This window comes from Pelophylax lessonae (assembly GCF_965119305.1).
Source record: "Pelophylax lessonae genome assembly, chromosome: 11".
Taxonomy (NCBI): Eukaryota; Metazoa; Chordata; class Amphibia; order Anura; family Ranidae; genus Pelophylax; species Pelophylax lessonae.
In genome coordinates, this window is record NC_138778.1 from 151752391 (window position 1) to 151773037 (window position 20647).

General features: G+C 42.9%; 1 protein-coding gene across 1 annotated transcript in view; it reads right to left on the reverse strand.

Moving 5' to 3' along the window:
* CBX1 (chromobox 1) overlaps window positions 1-20647 on the reverse strand; it is an 86299-nt gene that overhangs the window by 38842 nt on the left and 26810 nt on the right. Inside the window, exon 2 of the mRNA XM_082271879.1 lies at window positions 20325-20494. Coding sequence (XP_082128005.1) covers window positions 20325-20437 — 113 coding nt within the window. The 5' untranslated portion in view covers window positions 20438-20494. The remainder of the gene's footprint in view (window positions 1-20324; window positions 20495-20647) is intronic.

Sequence of the window (20647 nt, forward strand, 5' to 3'; positions counted from 1 at the left end):
GGGTTTATATATGCTTTAGAAACAATAAACATGTTATAGTCACCTATTCTGTGCATTGGTTTTGCACAGAGAAGCCCCGATCTTCTTCTGGGTTCCCACACTGGCGCTCCCGACTCCTCATCGAGTTCCCACCATAGAAAGCAGCTTTATATAGGGGCCACACGTGGACTCGATCCCAAGCTGCCCTGTTTGAGTCTATAGACAGTGTGGTTCAGACCTGCCCCCAGTCACAGAACTTGACTGAAAGCAGCAGGAACCAATGGGTCATGCTGCTATCAATCTGCCCAGTGAGAATGGAGAAAGCCACTGTCCTCACAAAGTGCTGGTTTAAAAATGGGATCAGGTAAGTGGAAGGGGGGGGGGGGTGTCATCTGGCACAGAAGTTTTTTTACCCTAACCACTTTACCCCCCTTCATGGCCAGGCCTTTTATTGCTTTTTGGCACTGCGTTTCTTTAACGGACAAATTGCATGGTCCTGCAACAGTGTACCCAAATTAACTTTATATAATTTTTTCCCCACTAATAGAGCTTTCTTTTGGTGATATTTGATCCCCACTGGGTTTTTTTTATTTTTGTGCGCTATAAAACGAAAAAAGACCGAAAACTTTGGAAAAAAAACCACACACACAAATCTGCTATAAAACATACCCAACAAAAACATAAAAAAAAAAATAAAAATAAATCAAAGTTCTTCACAAATGTAGGTCAATATGTATTCTGCTACATAATAGTTTTTGGTAGAAAGAATCCCAATAAGCATATACTGACTGGTTGCGTGAAATTTATAGTGTCTACAAACTACAGTATAGTACATATGATGATCAGCGACTTATAGTGGGACTGTGATAGTATAGGGGGCAATCTGACCTGAACTGATACTTTGTGTGGGAACCAGTCTGGGGACCAGTCACACAAATACAGTGAACAGTGCTAAAAATATGCACTGTCACTATAATGACACTGGCTGGGTAGGGGGTTAATATCTAGGGCGATCGAGGGGTTAAATGTGTACGTAACAATGCTTGGTGCATTCACTGTGTGCTGCTTTTACTAAGAAATGTGGCAGTTTTCATTTCCTGCTTTGCAGGGAAACAAAAAATGGCACATCCCCGCTTACAGGACAGAGCTCTGCATGGTTTACATTTACAGAGCTCTGCCCTGTCATTCTCTTCGCCAAACAGCAGGTTCCCGATGGTCAATCACTGGCTGCTGATCGGCTTGTGCTGTGACTAATCACAGCACAGCCGGCGCGACGGTCGCACGTGCACCCTACCCAGAAGTGCTGGATCACGCACTATATACGTGGAGACCCGCACTGCCGCTGTACTCCTACAAGGCAGTTGGCAAGCGGTTAATGCACAAAATGCATTAAGGTAAAAGTGTTACTAAACCCATATCATAAAAAACTATCAACAGTGTATTACCGTATTTGCCGGCGTATAAGACAACCCCCCAATTTTCAAGTTAAAACATAGGTTTTGAGCTATACTCGCTGTATAAGACTACCCCTCTTCTGTACCGAGGCGGAGTATAAAATATGAGGACTACTTTACATGGCCCAAAACGAACGTCCCTAATAATCTCTCAACCTGCTGGATGTGCGGTAATAATGCATGTACCGTAGCAGAGTAAAAAAAATGCGAGGGCTACTTTACATGGCCCAAAACAAACATCCCTATTAATCTCCAAGCAAGGTAAGTACACAGGGTGTAATCTCTCAACCTGCTTGATGTGTGGTAATAATGTATGTACCGTAGTGGAGTACAAAATGTGAGGACTACCGTACTTTACATGGCCCAAAACAACGTCCCTATAAATCTCTCAACCCGCTTGATGTGTGATAATAATGTATGTACCGTAGCGGAGTAAAAAATGTGAGGACTACTTTACATGGCCCAAAACAAACGTCCCTATTAATCTCCAAGCAGGGTAAGTACACAGGGTGTAATCTCTCAATGCGCTGGATGTGCAGTAATACTGTACCAGTATACAGTATACCGCGCTGAGCCAATCACAGTGAGCGATGCATTCTATTACTGAATACAAAGCCTGCTCGGATCAGCGGAGTCAAAGAGGTGGGCTGATGACGTTACTTTCCTTTACTCAGCCAATCCAAGCTGGCTACTACAGATGTGTTAACAGGCTCAGAATTAGGAACCAGAGCAGATAAAACAAATTGAGAAATAAGTGGCAATGATAGAGACACTTAAATGACACCTAAGATTCAATGCAAGAAATAGTATCTTTTGTTGGAGTGTGCCTACAGAATAATGTGATAAATGGCTGGATTTACAAATGAACCAGAACAGCTTAAAGCAAAATTATTTGCTTTCAAACTAGATACGGAAAGCCCCTCTCTGTCATCTCTCAGCAATTCTTTATCTAGTGTACACTGCCCGATTCACATGCCCAGTACAGCGCACATTCCTAGATCATTCCTGGCATCTGTAAGATGCCAAGAATGGAGATGGGTGCAAGTGGCTACCCAATAGGCAAAGAGGAATCACTGGAACTCAGAAGAAGGTGGCAGCAACTGACAGTGACTAGGGACAGCTGTTATCTGTCAGCGCTGGAGGATGGAGGAGGGCAAACAGCCAGGTACGTCTAGCATTATGGCAAGAGTAGACAACTAGAGCTCTGCATTAAATGGTCAGTAAAAATATTCCCCAGCCTCTAATGCCTATACTTACCTGTGACCCCGCTCCCTCATTGTCACAGGCAAAACACACATAGCTGCCAACAGCAGCTAGTGACAATTCCATGCTAAATAGCCCCTTACCTATATTGTTCTGTGCTGCAATGTTAAGAAGTAATCATTTTTTACATACACAAATATTTTTAGAAAATGGTGGAGTAGAACAGAGCAGCACTAACAAGTATAGGTGTTTGAGGGTGCCCAGGAAAGGTTAAGGTGGTGGGTTTGGGGATATATCGATCGTTTAAATCTGCTTTACTACTACCACATGCCGCACATATGTCACTGAGTGACCAATGTTTCTGTGCTGGGAGTGCGCTCCTTGTGAGCTTGGTCTCTTTTTCAGGAGCGATCAAAGACAGCTCTCGGACTAGGCTAACTATGGGTAGCTGGCCGGACTGGCTCCCAATCACTGTATGTGATCAGTGTGACAGTAAATCACGGTTATATGATTGATAAAAGTAGACGCTGGTTGGTGATAAGAATGACTAAATAGATAATCCCAATTGTTTAGGATTAGACATCAGTCTTATACTTAAATTGATATACCATAAATATGTGCAATCAATGATAAATTCTATCTGATATAAAGTGCTAAGTTATAAATAATCAAACATCAATCATATACATAAATTAATATACAATAAATAAGTGAAGAGCCTTATAGGGCATAGCGACCTGCTACGTTCTGGTGAGCATTTTAGTTTGGACTAGCTCACGAGGTGGAGTTTACTTTCTTCAAGTACGGTGTTGGGTACACTTTATGATTTAGAATTTTTTGGACTTTTTTACTCAATTATTTATTAATGATTTCACTTTTTTACGGAGCACTATTTAAGTTAATATGTATTGCGTACTGATCATTTAGCACTTTATATCAGATATATTCCATCATATTGATTGCACTTATTTATGGTATATCCATTCATGTATATGACTGATGTCTGAATAATCCTAAACAATTGGGATTATCTATTTAGTCATTCTTATCACCAACCAGGACCTACTTTTATCAATTGTTTTCCCTGTTTCTTATGGCGCTTTTCCACTGCTTGGAACCGAACGGTTTGGCTCGCTTTTGCGCTTTTCCACTGCATGGTACCGCATGGTAGGGTGTTGGAACGGTTCGGTACGGTACGGCAGCGCTTTTCCACTACATGGAACCGAACGGTACGGCTCGCTTAAACAGTACCACCTCGGTTGTGGTTCCAAGAGGGCCGTACTGGTACCATATCCCACAATCCTTTGCATGCAGCCTTTACTGTTTGTCACTACTAGCCACTGATTTGGTCAGAGAATCGTTGTTATCCCATCCACTTTACTTTAGTGGAAAAGCAAACCGTACCGTACTGAACCTTTCCAACACCGTACCATGCGGTACCATGAAGTGGAAAACCAAACCGAGCCCAGCAGAGCTGAGTGGAGCCGAGCCGGTACTTGCAGTGGAAAAGTGCCATTTGTGTTGCACTCAAAATGAAAGTGGCAGCAGGTTGATTTATATATTTTGTTTATTTGAGGACAAGGCGCCTTCACGTAGTCTTACACGAATATATGATTGACGATCCTTCCCACCATCCAGACATTCAGCACTGTGTACAGACCTATAGAACAGTTGCCAGCCGGCCAGGTCAGTATACTATGCGTCAGCTGCATTCGCCCTTATGCTGTAAGCTCATGATTACAAATTAAAGCAGAACTATTCAGCAGACTCTTCTGAATAAAAAAATAGATTTGATCAGAGGCAGACAAGCAGCTGATTGCAACTATTCAGCTAAAGAGTGACCCCCACCCACTGCAGCTGCTATGCACTATGCACTTCTGCTTCCCTCACAATTCTGACATCTGCCTGCACACACTTTAAAATTCTTCCCACCACTGTTATCCGTCCCCTTTGCTTACTATGCTTTCAGTTTGTGAATGAACAGGGAGCCTCTGTACAGAGCGTCTTCTGTTTTTTTTTCATCTGCAGTGCAGCGGAGGCTGCAAAGAAGGACCAAGCACCATCTCAAAAAAGAGACAGCAGGGGTCTGTTTAGTCCCTTGATATATAACCAAAGCCCCCAAGCAGGGCTGTAAGTAAAAATAAATAAAATTGAAAGGAAAAAAAAAATTTTTTTATACAAGTCCATATCGCGCGCAGTGCTATAAAGTCAAATTATTAGTAAAAAGATCCAATAGTCCATCAAAAGTGCAGTGCTCCTGTAAATGTGCAAAAGAAGAAGAAGAAGAAATGGCCACTCACCAGATAGAGATGCTATCTTAATCAAGAGAGCAGGCCCCAAACTTTATGCAATACAAAGCAGGTGTACGTCTTCATATAAGTTCACATCTGGGGTCAAATGCTGTCACTTCCTCCAGATCATTTGCAATCAGGTCCATCCATTATAAAACAGAAAAATTTCATAGTGTAGTATTTGGTAAATGTTTGGTGGAACAGTGAAATAAATCACCCGTGATAATCACAAACACTGATGAATCTATGTGCCACTCGGCCGTTCCCACATCGAATGCAAATTTACCAGGAGGGAGTGTATAGCCAAGAAGATGACATGGCTCTCCAAATCATCACTGACTGTGGAAACTTCACACTGGACCTCATGCAACTTGGATTCTGTGCCTCTCCACTCTTCCTCCAGACTGTGGGACCTTGATTTCCATATAAAATGCAAAATTTCCCAAAGTCAGTGTTTTTTTGGGGAGCAGTGTCCACTGTGTTTTATGAAGTCCAAAGTCAGCACAGCCCTCTACCAGGAATCTCTAAAGCACTTCATGCTTCCCTCTGCTGACCAGCTCTATGGCAATACTGACTTAATTTTTCAGCAGGACTTGGCATTTGCCCATACTGCCAAAAAGTACCAATATCTGGTTTAATGATCATGGCGCACTGCGATTGATTGGCCAGCAAACCCACCTGACATAAACCCCCATAGAGAATCTGTGAGGTATTGTCAAGAGGAAGATGTGAGACGCCAGACCCAATAATGCAGATGAGCTGAAGGCCGCTATCAAAGTAAAGATGGCTTCCATAGCACCTCAGCAATGCCACAGGCTGATCGCCCCCATGCCACGTCGCATTGATGCAGCAATTCATGCAAAAGGAGCCCCGACCGAGTATTTAATTCATACTATACTGTACATGGAAATACTTTTCAGTAAGTCAACATTTTTGTACAAAAAAAGTCCTTTTTTTAATGGTCTTATGTTTTATTCTATTTTTCTGAGCTACTTAATATTGGGTTTTCACTAGCTGTAAGCCATATTCAAAATGAAAGGAAAGAAATGCTTAAAATATAACATTCTGTGTGTAACACATCTATAGAAAATAGAGGCCTTTCCCTTTTTAAATGAATTAATGAAATAAATGAATTTTTTGATGATATTCTAATTTTATAAGATGCACCTGTCTATATCTCCATCTGGGCTACATATATACAGTATCTCACAAAAGTGAGTACTACTCTCACATTTTGGTAAATATTTTATTCTATCTTTTCATGTGACAACACTGAAGAAATGGCACTTTGCTACAATGTAAAGTAGTGAGTGTACAGCTTGTATAACAGTGTAAATTTGCTGTCCCCTCAAAATAACTCAACACAGCCATTAATGTCTTAAAACACTGGCAACAAAAAATGAGTACATCCCAAAGTGAAAATGTCCAATTTGGGCCCAATGTGTCAATATTTTGTGTGGCCACCATTATTTTTCAGAACTGCTTTAACCCTCTGAGTTCACCGAAGCTTTACAGGTTGCCACTGGAGTCCTCTTCCACTCCTCAATGACGACATCACAGAGCTGGTGGATGCAACAGAAGGCGTTTGAGGATGCCCCACAAATGCTTAATAGGATTTAGGTCTGGAGACATGCTTGGCCAGTCCAATACCCTTACCCTCAGCTTCTTTAGCTAGGCAGTGGTCATCTTGGAAGTGTGTTTGGGGTAGTTATCATGTTAGAATACTTCCCTGTGGCCCAGTCTCTGAAGGGAGGGGATTTTGGTCTGCTTCAGTATGTCACAGTACACGTTGGCATTCATGGTTACCTCAAAGAACTGTAGCTCCCCAGTGCCTGCAGCACTCATGCAGCCCATGACCATGACAATCCCACCACCATGCTTGACTGTAGGCAAGACACACTTGTCTTTGTACTCCTCATCTGGTTGCCGAGACACACACTTGACTTTATCTGAACCAAAAAGGTTTATCTTTGTCTCATCACACCACAGGACATGGTTCCAGTAATCCATGTCCTTAGTTTGCTTGTCTTCAGCAAACTGTTTGCAGGCTTTCTCGTATCATCTTTAGAAGAGGCTTCCTTCAAACTCTGCCGAAATACTTCTATTTCCCAAAAACAACCTCTATATTTGAGGCTGAGAGCACATGCACTCACCTTCTTTGGTTGACCATGGCGAGGCCTGTTCTGAGTGGAACCTGTCCTGTTAAACCACTATATGGTCTTGGCCACCGTGCTGCAGCTCAGTCTCAGGGTCTTGGCAATCTTCCTAGAGCCTAGGCAATCTTTATATAGAGCAACAATTCTTTTTTTTCAGATCCTCAGAGACTTCTTTGCCATGAGGTGCCATATTGAACTTTAAGTGACCAGCATGAGAGAGTGAGAGCGATAACACTACATTTACCACACCTGCTCCCCATTCACACCTGACACCTTGTAACACTAACGAGTCACATGACAACGGGGAGGGAAATGGCTTATTGGGCACAATTTGAACATTTTAACTTAAGGTAGTACTCTAGTTGCCAGCGGTTTAGACATTATTGACTGTGTTGAGTTATTTTGAGGGGACAACAAATTTACACTGTTATACAAGCTGTACACTCACTACTTTACATTGTAGCAAAGTGTCATTTCTTCAGTGTTGTCACATGAAAAGATAGAATAAAATAATTAAAAAAATGAGAAGGGTGTACTCCCTTTTGTGAGATACTGTACATAAATAATGTACAGTATCCCCTAAAATTCATATGTAGATATAATCTCATTCTAAATAAAATGGACAGGATAAAATGTTAAGAATTATTATAATGAGGATCAAAATAAATATAAAGGGGAGGTGAACTATTATCCAAATACAATTAATGTCCCATTCGATATTATGGCTGAATGGAAAATATATGTTTTCAACTCATAAAGCCAATACATTTCCCTTTTGGAGATTTATTGCAGTCTATTCAATGAGGATGAAGTTTGGAAATAGCTGTAAACGTAAGGTCCCTAGGAGGGAGAGGGAGAGAACTTTGTGGTCTATTTACTAAAGGCAAACCCATTGTGCACTACTACTTCCATTTGGAAGTGCTTTATATCTGAGGGGGGACATGCAAGGAAAATGAAAAAAGAAATTAATGTTTGCTTCTACATGTTTGGATTATAGAAATCAGCAGAGTTTCCCCTCATATCTACAGTGACTGCACTTCCAGTGCATTTGTAGCGTACAGTGGATTTTCCTTTAGTAAATCAACCCCCATGTTTCTTAAAAACGGTTTTAATTTTGTACACATGTTCCCTATGGTGATCTCTTAGTCTTAAGCCTCGTACACACGCACCGATTGTTGGCCGTGAATTTTCGGCCAGCGTCCGATCGGCCGATTGTCGGCTTGTTAGTATGATGCTTCCGACAACCGACAGCGACTTTTCGGCCGAACAAAATCTGGTGTGCATGCTATAAAATTATTGTTGGCCGTCACCAGAACGGCCGATTGTTCTTCAGTTAGTACAGATTTCGGCAGACAAAAATGTGATGAGCAAAACTGGGCATGCTCAGAGAAGAAAAAACATACGAAAAAATAACCAGAACATGACATCACTTCTGCAGTTGGTTGTTGTTGGCCGACAAAATTTGTGTGCAGTCTAGAGCACATTTCAAACACAACAACTCTGGACAAAAGACGGCCGATCGGTCGGCCAACAATCGGTGCGTGTGTACGAGGCTTTAGCCCACATATTGCTTGTGACAGAAACATTCGAGGAGATATACAACATATCTTGTTTCATAAGTGATAAAAGATTCTATAGCCTATTTCCTCTCAGTACAACTTGAAGGAAAATGATTCATCTTACCTAACTTATTTTGTAACTAACTACAGATGACACATTTGTTGCAAGGGTAGAATCCCTTTAATTTCTTAAACGATAATTGTCTAGGTGGATAATATTTGGGGCCACCTTGGTCCCTCCAATTGGGGGCTCTCCTAAAAACAATTTCAGGTTTCTCTGGTAGTAATTTACTCAGAATTGGGTCAGTTTTCAAAATACCCTACCTTTCTTATGTAGCACAATTCCCAGCCGTTTTACTGGATATGGGTCCCCCTGGGTCACCGGGTGCAACAAAAGTCCCTTTGTGCATGTTTCTCCAAGTGTGAGCACTGAGACAATGACCAGTCCAGTATCTTTGGGTTTTTGTATTTATTTTGTAACTTCGATAGGAGAAGGGATGAGTGGGATACGCCTTTGGCTCAACTATGTACAACTTGGCGGAGACACTTGAAAAATGCCAATTGGCACTGACTTGACGCTGGCTGGATGCCGGTCAACGCCGGCCTGATGCCTGTTAACGCTGAACTGACTTGTGACTGCTTTACTGAAGAAGTCCTCTTTAAGCTCCCCTAAGCACTCCTTGCTGAGGTAGTCATTTGCATACACTGCTGCACTGCTGAACACTTCAGGGCCCACACTGGCACACCCTTTCTCTCACTTCTCTTCAGGGTTTAGACACAGGCACCCCCTTTCTCTAAACCCCTCTACTGGTTAGCTGGCTCTCGGATCCCTTTGACCTTCAGGAGTGGTCCCTTATCGTAGGCAGGCCCCTGGGCAGTTTTGAGTACTCACAACACTGTTTTTCCTGGAAACTTCTGCCCAGCAGCTCCATTCGGTCCACAGCACTGGATCCCTTCCTGCAGCCCAGCTCAACCTCCAGTCCTCTAGGCCGATCGCCCAGGACACACTTGCTTCCTCTGACATGAGGAGTGACAGCCATCAGACTCCTCCTGGGACTCTGCTTCCCGCCAAAGACGCTCTGTCATGTGCTCCCCTCAGACTTATACCCCATCCCAGGGTGCATTGCGGCAGACTCTGCCCTCTGGGGTAGATACAAGCCCTGGTGTGCTATTGGCCAGGTTAGCTCCACTGTCCAATAAGAGCCCTCATTGGACACAGTGGGGAGACTCCCCAGACTCAACAGACACACCTGGAAACACATGACAGCCTAGCTGAATGATCAGGCCCCCCTGAGAAGCAGACAGGGCCACAATATGCTTTTCCTACCACCCACCTAGGAGGGTGCTACACTTAATTTTATTTGATCTGATCATTTTTGGAGTAATTAGTGATAAACGGGCAAATCATTTTTTCTCTTTTCATTCTGTGTCTTATCCATCAATAGGAATTTCCTGTCCAATTTGCCAACCTAAAGTATCGTTTTTTGTATATTTCTTTCAGCATATAATTTGCTATTCAAAGTAGCCCAAATCAGTGTTACAATTTTGTCTAATCCTCACAAACTGCCCATTTGGTAAATTTCACAACCATGTAGGATGGTGGCAGCTAGATGGAGGGATATAACTGTTCCTCTCAGTTTTAGTATAGATCTCCCTTTCTAACAGATGGGAGACAGGAAACTAACTTATTCAGTGTTGACAGAAGGAAAGCTAAATAGCGGAAGGTGTTAAAACGTCCAAAAAAAAAAAAAAAAAGTGCATGCATCGCATACAAGCTCATTATGAAATACTTACCTTCGAACGAACCCTCCGCATCGGTGCCCGCTGACCACTGACACGGCTGGCATGTTAACCACTCTGCAACCGCTCACAGTAATACTACTGCGGCAGAGTGGTTCGTTATCGTCCAGCCACGTAGTATTAACGTGACTGGACACTCCCCCTTCTGGGCGGCGCTTGCGCGCCGCCGGAGGCTTGCTCCCGCTGTTTTCATTCACAGCGGGAGTCGGGCCAGGGGAGGAGCAGCGGCGATCGCCGCTGCTCTTACCCGATCGTCGGGGATCGAGTCTGGAGATCCGCCCGCTGTGTGTAAACACAGCGGGCGGATCTCCATAGTGACAGGGAGTGACAGATCGGACTGTTCAGCATAGCTGGACATCCGATCTGTCCATGAATCACATAGTCACCTCCCACCCTACACGTCAGTAAGCACCAGGCATACATTAACCCCTCCCTCTCCAATAAAATTAACCCCTTCCCTGCCAGTGTCATTTTTACAGTAACAGTGCATATTTATAGCACTGATTACTGCAGTAATGTCACTGGTACCCCCAAAAGTGTCAAAAATGTCAGTCAGGGGTCCGGTCTGTCCGCCGCAATGTCGCAGTCCCGCAAAAAAAAAAATCGCAGATCGCCGCCATTACGCGTTAAAAAAAAAACACCAAAAATGACAGAAATCTTTCCCTTTGTTAGTAAACGCAATAACTTTTGCGCAAACCAATCAAAATATGCTTATTGCGATTTTTTTTACCAAACATATGTAGCATAAAACAAATTGGCCAAAAATTTTTAAAAAAATTGGTTTTTACATCTTTTTTGGGGGGAATTTGTTATTTTTTCAAAATAAACGCTCTTTTTTTGTTTATAGCGCAAAAAGTAAAAATCGCACAGGTGATCAAATACCACCAAAAGAAAGCTCTGTTTGTGGGAAAAAAAGGACGTAAATTTCGTTTGGGTACGGCGTCGCACGACCGCGCAATTGTCAGTTGAAGTCGCACAGCGCCGAATCGCAAAAAATGGCCTGGACGGAAGACAGCAAAATCCTCCGGTGGTAAAGTGGTTAACCTGTCTTTCTTCCGAGTTCACGTCCCCTGGCAATGTGATTTGCCAGAGCCACCGTTCACGGCACAGGGCTCTGAAGAAAGGTACTGGCGGCCGTTCCTTCAGAGCGCATGCGCCAGTGATGTCACTGGCTGCATGCAAAGTAAATATGTCCTAAACGGTCCATGTTTAGGAGATATTTACAATACCAAGCCTTATCGTAGGCTTACCTATAGGTACAAGTTACAGGGGAAGCTTTATTTCCTCTTTAATGTTGTCATAAAATCTTCCAAAGACCCAAAATCTCCACTAAAAAAAGGTAAAAATGTTGTCAATAAAAACGTGAATAGAAGGCAAGATGTTCCCACTAATGATCATAGATCATGTTTCATTCCCAATTTCACATGAATACATTTGTTAAACTAGAAGCAAACTTCGCGCTCCTCGCTACACCCTTCTGCTGCAAATAAAATTTGTTATTGAAACCAGCAGACGTTGTGTGTCATGGCGTAATGGAGTAGTTCTAAAATGAATTCTCTATAATTTTGCAAATTCATTGGTTTTGCTGTAAATAATATTTTCCCGTTGTCATACAGTCTACATGGGCGATGTTTGTGTATAGAGATGAATCAGCAGCGGTGACCATAAGCACACCTTCCCTAAATTCAAATTTCATTAACCCATTCAAGACATGCTTATAAGGGTTGGGGAAACTAATCAACGAGGGTGATTTACTAAAGGTGTTTAAACTGTGAACTTTGCAAAGTGCAGTTGCTCCAAAGCTTAGTAAATGAAGATTCACTTTGCAAAGAATACCCAATCACGCGCAAAGAAAATTTAAAAAAAGCATTTTTGCTTGCACATGATTGGATGATGGAGGTCCGCAGAGCTTCTGCTCATTTACCAAGTCCTGGAGCAACTGCACTTTGCAAAGTGCACAGCCTATTTGCCTTTAGTAAAGCAACCCCAATGTATTCTCCAACTCTGGCAATTAAGGACCCAATCCCACTAATTATAGGTTTGTCCGGAGGATTGACAGGATCCTTATGTTTTTTTGGCAGAGAATACATTATAAGGATTCTGGGGGCTGTGGGGGCAAGAGAAGGTTTTTCCCTCTTATTTAAAATACCCAGTTTATTCCCTTTACCAATCAAGAGATTTAAGTTCTTTTAAGCCCACAGGGGCGGGATCCTCCTTTTGTAGATTTTTCCCATCTTCAAGAATGCTGTACATTTGTCTCACATATTTATCCTTATGTAGAATAACCACAGTACCCCCTCTATCTGCTGAACGGATTACTAGGTCTTTTCTATCCAGGAGATTGTTTATACCTATAAAGGATTCTCTATCCTCTTGTAGTTTCTTAACCCGTAATTTGTCAAGATCTTGTATCCCTACCTCCTTAAATACCAAAATAGGGGGAATTATTAATACCACGGGGGGGGGGGGGGGGGGTTAAATCATATGCAATCAGATCCAGCCATAATAAACATATTATCTGGAGGAAGTGACAACATTTGACACCAGACGTGAACTTATATTAAGAAGTACATCTGCATTGTATTTTTAAGGTGTGTGGGCTGCTCTCTTAAATGAGACAGCATCTTTATCTGGTGAGTGGCCATGTCTTCTATTTTTGCACATTTAAAAAGGAACACTGCACTTTTATGGACTAGTTTTATAGACCATTCAATCTTTTTACCAATAATATTACTTTGTAGCACTGCACTTTATATGCATTATTTGAGCTGTAATTTTGTTTCTATATTTATTTGATTGTGGTGCATTTCCTTTATTGTTAGCAGCTATCCCTATGATGAAGTGCTGATTATCTGTTTATTTTTACAAAAAAGATTTGTTCACACAGGGCATATGTCAATGTACACCTGTGTGGGGCCATGCTTATCCGCACAGGGATGCACATGTGATCCATGCAGGCAGTCCCATTGATGTCAATTGGGATGCAAAGGCTACATAGATCCAATCCACTGCTCCCAATTGGACATCCCTGTTGGTTTATAAACTCTGAAAGCTGTAAGTGATAAATGATAACCTCCAGATAATTTTAGAGCAAGTTGCTTATTTGCAGTTTTGCGTACCTTTGGTTTTCACTATTTTGCAAAAAAGGACTGGAAGTAAAGGGATTAAAAGGGACACCGGGAAAGCTGGTAGAGGTCAAAGTCCTAACCTCATCGCTTAATTACACGTTATGCACAGACTGCCAGGTTTGTTAACCGGTTGCCGACTGCCGCAAGTACATATACTGCGGCGGTCAGCCCTGGCCAGGCAAAGTGACGTACCAGTACGTCACTAGCCTGTCACTTCCTTGTGAGCCAATAGCGGGCGAGCACGCACCCGCGGAGGCACGCGCCCGCCCCTGCTCGTTCCCTGGGAAGTCCGTGCGTGTGACCGGCGGACCCGATATCAGCCGGTCACTAGCGATCGTCCGCCGTGAAGGGAGAAAGGCAGGCGGGTAATGTAATCAAGCCGTCTGTCATTCTCCCCTGTGTAGGAATGGTGATCATACGGTTCTACTATGTAGGACCGTTGATCACTGTTCCTACACCAGTAGCCATGTCCAATCACAGTAAGAAGCACGCCCCTAGGGACACACTTAACCCCTCCTTCCCCAATAAAGTTAACCCCTTCCCTGCCAGTGTCATTTTGCAGTAACAGTGCATATGTATAGAACTGATTACTGTAGAAATGTCACTGGTAACCCCAAAAGTGTCAAAAATGTCAGTCAAGGGTCCGATCTGTCCGCTGCAATGTCGCAGTACCGAAAAAAAAAAAAAACGCAGATCGCTGCCATTACGTGTAAAAAAAAAAAAAAAACCACCAAAAATGACAGAAATCTTTCCCTTAGTTAGTAAACGCAATAACTTTTGCGCAAACCAATCAAAATCTGCTTTTTGCTATTTTTTTACCAAACATATGTAGCATAAAACAAATTGGCCAAAAATGTTAAAAAATTTTGATTTTTACATATTTTTTTTGGGGAATTTCATATAACAAAATGTGAAAAATATTGTTATTTTTGCAAAATTGACGCTCTTTTTTTGTTTATAGCGCAAAAAGTAAAAATCGCACAGGTGATCAAATACCACCAAAAGAAAGCTCTGTTTGTGGGAAAAAAAGGAGATCAAATTTGTTTAGGTACAGCGTCGCACGACGTTAAAGTCACGCAGTGCCGAATCACAAAAAAAGGCCCTGGTCGGAATGGGGGTAAAATCTTCCGGGGCTTAAGTGGTTAATTATATATGCAGAATCTGCTTCCAATTTAGTAGTGCTCCACAGCGTCAAGTCTGACAAAGAAGCTGATTTTCTGTATGGCCAAGGCTAAAGCTCAATTTTGGATCAGTGAGGGCACCAGACAGCAATCAAATATATACTGAATATATGTGCCTGTGTGCGTTTAATAAAACCCAAAGTTGAGAAAATACCTAGTACTTCCAGGTATGTAGGCTCGTGTAACAGCTCTGGTGTTTGATTGCCGGTTCAGCATTGTGACAAAGGGCAGGAGCCCTCTGCAAGTGCTGACTGCAGCAAGTCAAAGCATACACAAAGTACACATACTGTGAGGAATTCAGGGATCAATCTATAAGATGACAGAAACCACCTAACCCACAAGGTTCCTCCTAGCAGATCTAGTAGATCCTGCATAAAATATGCGCCTAAAGTACTGGCCTTTATGCACTTTTTCATGCATTTATGCGCATACGCGCATGTATGGGTTCATTGATTACTATAATGCTGCGTTTAGATGCATATAAAACGGTCTGCTGTATGCAACTAAAAGCAGTGATTATTTCTGCCTGTGTGAATGAGCTCAAAGGAAGAGGAATGTCATCGCCATTTGCCACCCATCAGATTGGGGAGCACCATCAATAGGATTTCAGGGGGAAAAAGGTTATTAGAATTGTGTACATGTTGACAGAAATGTAGGAGAGAAGTTATGCTTTTTGCTTAGAATTCTGCATTGATCACATTATTTTTATCTTTGAACCCCACGTATGCAGTTTCACTCTTTTTTAAAACCTTTCTAGTTAGCTTTTGTCTGATAACTGCGCAAAAAAAGAAAGGAATAGCTATCAACATAATGAAAATTGTATTTTTGAAATAAGAACGCAAAGAATTTTAATGCATTTGTGTAAAAAACGGAAAATAAAAAGTCAAGGTAAAAGCTTAACATCAAACTCAACAAAAACATATTGCCGAGTGTGTGTGTCTAGTAAAACCACGCAGTTGAGCCACCCCAAATTTACCTCCTTTAGCTTCAAAAGCAGTGGCCAGCCAAGGGTGTACACATGCCATGGCGGCAGGAATTACATCCACTTGTGCGTTTTGTAGAACTACCACCCACTGAATATGATCCATTCACATGAATGGGACAGCGTCGCAACCACCACGGCACGGTAGTGCAGCATTTAGGGGAGCATTAGCAGGTGATGAGGGGGACGACATATTTCCTCCCCACTATGTTTGAATAACCTTAATAGGAAAGGTTACCTATAGCGCTTGCTTAATATTGAAACTAACAAATAAGGTGCATATAGTACAAGTATGGTTCAATATTAGATATTGGTGCTTCAAAGTATAGTGCATAAATGTTTTGTGCAAAACAATGCAATTATGGTTCAAAAATACTCTACCAAAATGAATGCAAAAAAAAAAATTATATATATATATCTCCAATGAAGTGTTGGGTTATAACAATTCAATATAAAGTGCACAATGTAAATAAAGTTATTTCATAAGTGCAACAGCTCAAGTTCATATAAAGAGCATGAGACATGTAAAAGTCTCATAAGTGCTTCACACAGTTCATATATATATATATATATATATATATATATATAAAAGTGACTTCTTGTAAGATTGTTCAAAAAACATACATCTCTGTGCAATAGTGCAGGTGCTCTGTGTCAGGCTTCCCAATCAGATTTGGTGTCACTCCTTATTCCACCGTGGCTAATAGTAAAATGGCTCACTCACTGTAACAAATGGGTCTTATTTGCCTTATGGCATTAAGACCAGAAATGCTTAGTTGGCCACCAGGGCCAGGATGGGTCCCCCTCCAGGTCGGTACCTCCGCTTGCTCCAATAGCAGCTATCGCTCCTCTATCTGCTATTAGAGCAAGCGGAGGTACAGACAGGAGAGAATGAAAACTCCTCCTACAAGCTTTAAGCAGTGCTCAGCCAGACACTGATAGAAGTCACTAGACTGCTATATACTGCTGATGAGAAAATGGGATTTTTGTACTTATCCCAAAATCCATTTCTCAGAGTTAATCGACGGACACATCACTCCATAAATCATAACTACTGGATTATATTGCCTCCTCCAGGAGAAGGACTAGGCAGCACAAAAAACACCTGGCTACGCCCATGGGCCGTCCTCAGCTTGGTATAGAACACCCATCTCTGCTCTGGGTAATATCTCGCCACAAACCTTGTTATCCTCCTGTGGAACCAAACCTGCTAAAGGAGCTGCATATAGGACTGTGCAAACTGAACTGTCTTGAAGGTGGATACCACCAGACTCAGAACCTGTATGCAAAATGGGAGAGAGAACTGTGGGACAGCAGCCGGTGAATCATAGGACTGTACTTTCCCTTCCACGCTGTGGGTAACACTCCAGACAGAATCCTCGCCACCGAAGTAGGGGAGCTGTCGACCAAGGGACCGCTGTGACTAAGACCCAAGCCCAGTCGTATACGACCCTGCGAGACATTTAAACTAGCGGGCCAGCTTCTATCCGCAAGGCTATGCCGTGGCCAACCTAGTGCGTAGCTGCGGTCTGCACGCACTCGCTGGCCAGGCTGGGGGAGGGGGGGGGGAACACTGGATCTAGATTATCCAGCTCGTCGCCCATGCCGGCAGTTGATTGTAGACCTACTGAGAGAAAACACAAAAAAGATATAAGGGAGGAAAAAAAAATGCTAGGACCAGAGATCCCAGCTGGGAACCTAAGTCCTTACTCCTGACTAGACATATTAAAACCGATTACCTAGTACAAAGCTGAGAACGGCCCATGGGCGTAGCCAGGTGTTTTTTGTTCTACCTAGTCCTACTCCTGAAGGAGGCAATATAACCCAGTAGTTATGATTTATGGAGCACTGTGTCCATCGATGAACGAAAGAGAAATGGCATTTAGCAGTTTATATTTACTAAAATTGGATTTTTGTCTTACCATAACATCCTTTTCACTGATGTTCATTGACAGACACCGCTTCATATCGTCTTTGACTCTGGGGTTATGCTGCTCTCTGTAGGACTAGGTGGAAACAAAACTTGACTACGCCCCTAGGGCCGTCCTAGGGGGTTTACTTCCCACTTCCTGCTATAGGACTTCACTTTGTAACAAGCAGTGTCAGAAAAATACAACTCAACTCAACAGAGGAGTGGGTGCTGTGTCCATCAATGATCATCAGAGAAAACGATTTTACAGTAAGACAAAAAATCCAGTTTTCTCTTTCATTCATTGATGGAAACAGCTCCATATCTTCTTTGACTCTGGGGACATCCCAAAGCAGTGTCAACATGAGGGGTGGGAAAAAACACAGCAATGCACATGATTCCCAAAAAAGGCTAAACATAGCCAACCAGGTACACCAGGAGCTCAACCAGGAACAACTGGAGCTCACCACTCAGAAAGAAAGGCAAGAGGCAAGAGCCTCTGCAACAGCGGCCTGCAAAACCTAGCGGCTTGAACACCTGAACCATTGATGCCTGATGCTGGAAGGCCCGAGGCACTGAGCACTCTTGTAGAATGCGCCCTAACAGGGAAAGGAGAATCCTGACCCTAATGGAATAGGTCTGCACCACAGCTTCCCTGATCCATTTGGAAATGTTCGCAGCAGATGTGGTCTGCTCCTTACGAGACCCATCCGTAAGGACAAACAAGGAATCCCATTTCCGAATCACCTCAGTCGCCGCCAGTTACACCCTGATTGCCCAAACCACATCCAAGGTCACAGTGTTCCCTTCAGCCCTCTGGTGACGTCACGCGCTGTCAAAGCTGTGGTCCAAGCTAGTTTCAGTAAGCCGACCCGAAAGTTACAGACTGCAGGCACTCTCTTCGTCCTCAGACACCATCCCGGCTCCGGCGTTGGATCCCGGACATAGCGCATCACCAGCTTTTATCTGATAAGCTTTTATTCCATTACCTAATGTGAGTCTACTATTGTCCATTTTTATGCATTATTAAAACTACTGCACTTAGAGAGACAAGGGGAGCGCCTCTTTTGTATTCCAACCTACAGAGTCTACTTCACTCTTTGGAAGAGCTTGCCCTTGCTGCATGTTGTATATTATATTCACCTGAAGCCTATTTATCTCCCCTGATGGACTAATCCATTCACTGACTTATGGACCATACTATATCGGTACATTTTGATTATTTTTTTGCTGCTAAATGTGTATTTTACCTTGAGCGCCAATTTTTTTATCCTCCAGATATGGATGAGGGCACTCCTTAAGGCAGAGGAGAGCTTGTCTGCGGAACCAGTGGAACCTGCTTTTGACTTACCAGGCCAGGCTCTCTTGGAACCTCCCGCAAAGTTACAAGTGGACTTTTGTCCCTTGTCCTGCACACCTACGGGACAAACAAACCATTTGTGAGCAGAGAAGAAAGGACTGCATTTACGGCGAGGCTTTTTGCTCTTGGCAACCTGTGTAAGCAGAGTACTCTTACCTCCAGTAAGACCTTTAATGAGCTCTTCCATAAAAGCACCGAACAAATGGTCTCCTGCAAACGGTAGATCAGTCAGCACCTATTTGGAAGCCTGGTCAGGCGACCAGTACTTCAACAAAATCATGCGGCGGAGGGTCACTGCAGTCACAGACACTCTGCCAACCAAAGAGGCCGCATCCAAGGACACATCACAGATGTACTATAGCCCTTGTATCAAATCATCCGCCACCTCAGTAGGATGTTGATCCCCTTCCAGTTTCTGGCATAGTAGCTTTGCCCATTCTGTTAGGATCTGAGAGACCAAGGTGATAGCCAACACCGGCTTCAAAATTGATCCAGACAAAGTGAAAAGGTATCAGACCAGAGATTCAGCTCTCTTGTCCACAGGGTCCTAAAAGACGGGGAATCTTCCAACAGGAGTGTGGCCTTATTTAATATGGAAACCTGAGAGTCCACCACCGGTGGAACCATCAGCTTCTTCAAAAGACTCCCCAAAAGGATTATCTCCTGGCGAAACGCTTCAGTATTCCAACCATGTGTTCCGGGGATCCCCACTGACTAGCGACAATCCCGTTGAAATAAGCAGAAAAGGGGAACCCCTTAGCCCCCTTGGATGGCCTACAGGTGCTAAATTGCACAGGCGCAGCCGACGCAGCAGCAGCTGTTTTCTCCAATTTTAAGGTTTCCCGCACTGATACAATCAGTGCCTCCACAAGCGCCTTTTCATGCGCGGCCGTAGTTGAAGAGTACCATCCTCACTGTCAGAGCACTCGGTGCGAGGACGTAGACCCAGTGTGTTGACTCACATTCGCGGCAGCCGAATCCACCTCAGACTCTGAGGAGGCAGAGGATACAGGTGAGGGCGGTGGGCCCTTCTTGCTAGATTGCTTTTGAAAAGCCATATCAACCCTTTGATACAAGTGACTGTAGAATCTATGGTAGATTGCTTTTCCAGAGAGCCGTACAGGTGCAGTTGACAGGCATTCAGGAGGAGAAACTGAAATTTCAATAACAATAAAATACAACACCATTCCTAACCTTTATTATTTTCTTAGGTCTTATGTATCTTAGGTTTTATAATTTAGCGCGTATTCACTAAAATGTTTAGTCTCTCTGTATCACTATGAGAGATAGTATTGACAAGCCTCCAAGATAAAAGCACTTACTCAGAGAAACCTTTCCACTTCAGCAGATATTCAACTTTTCCTTTAACAACTCGCCGATCCAAGACTTTCTCCACCACGTATTCCTCCTCCTCTTCATCTACTACTTCTTCCATTTTTTTCTTGTTTTGCTTTTTCCCCACAGAGGTCGCCAGCTTACCGGTTAAGTGGGCCTGAATAGTGAGGAAAAAAAAAAAAAGAAGGAAGAAGAAAAGAAAAAACACTGCATTTACTGAAGAGTACATTTGCATGGCTGCTGATACTGACTGTATCAAATATTCCTAAAATTTCAGTATATCTTAACCCTTTCCATGACAGAAGCATTT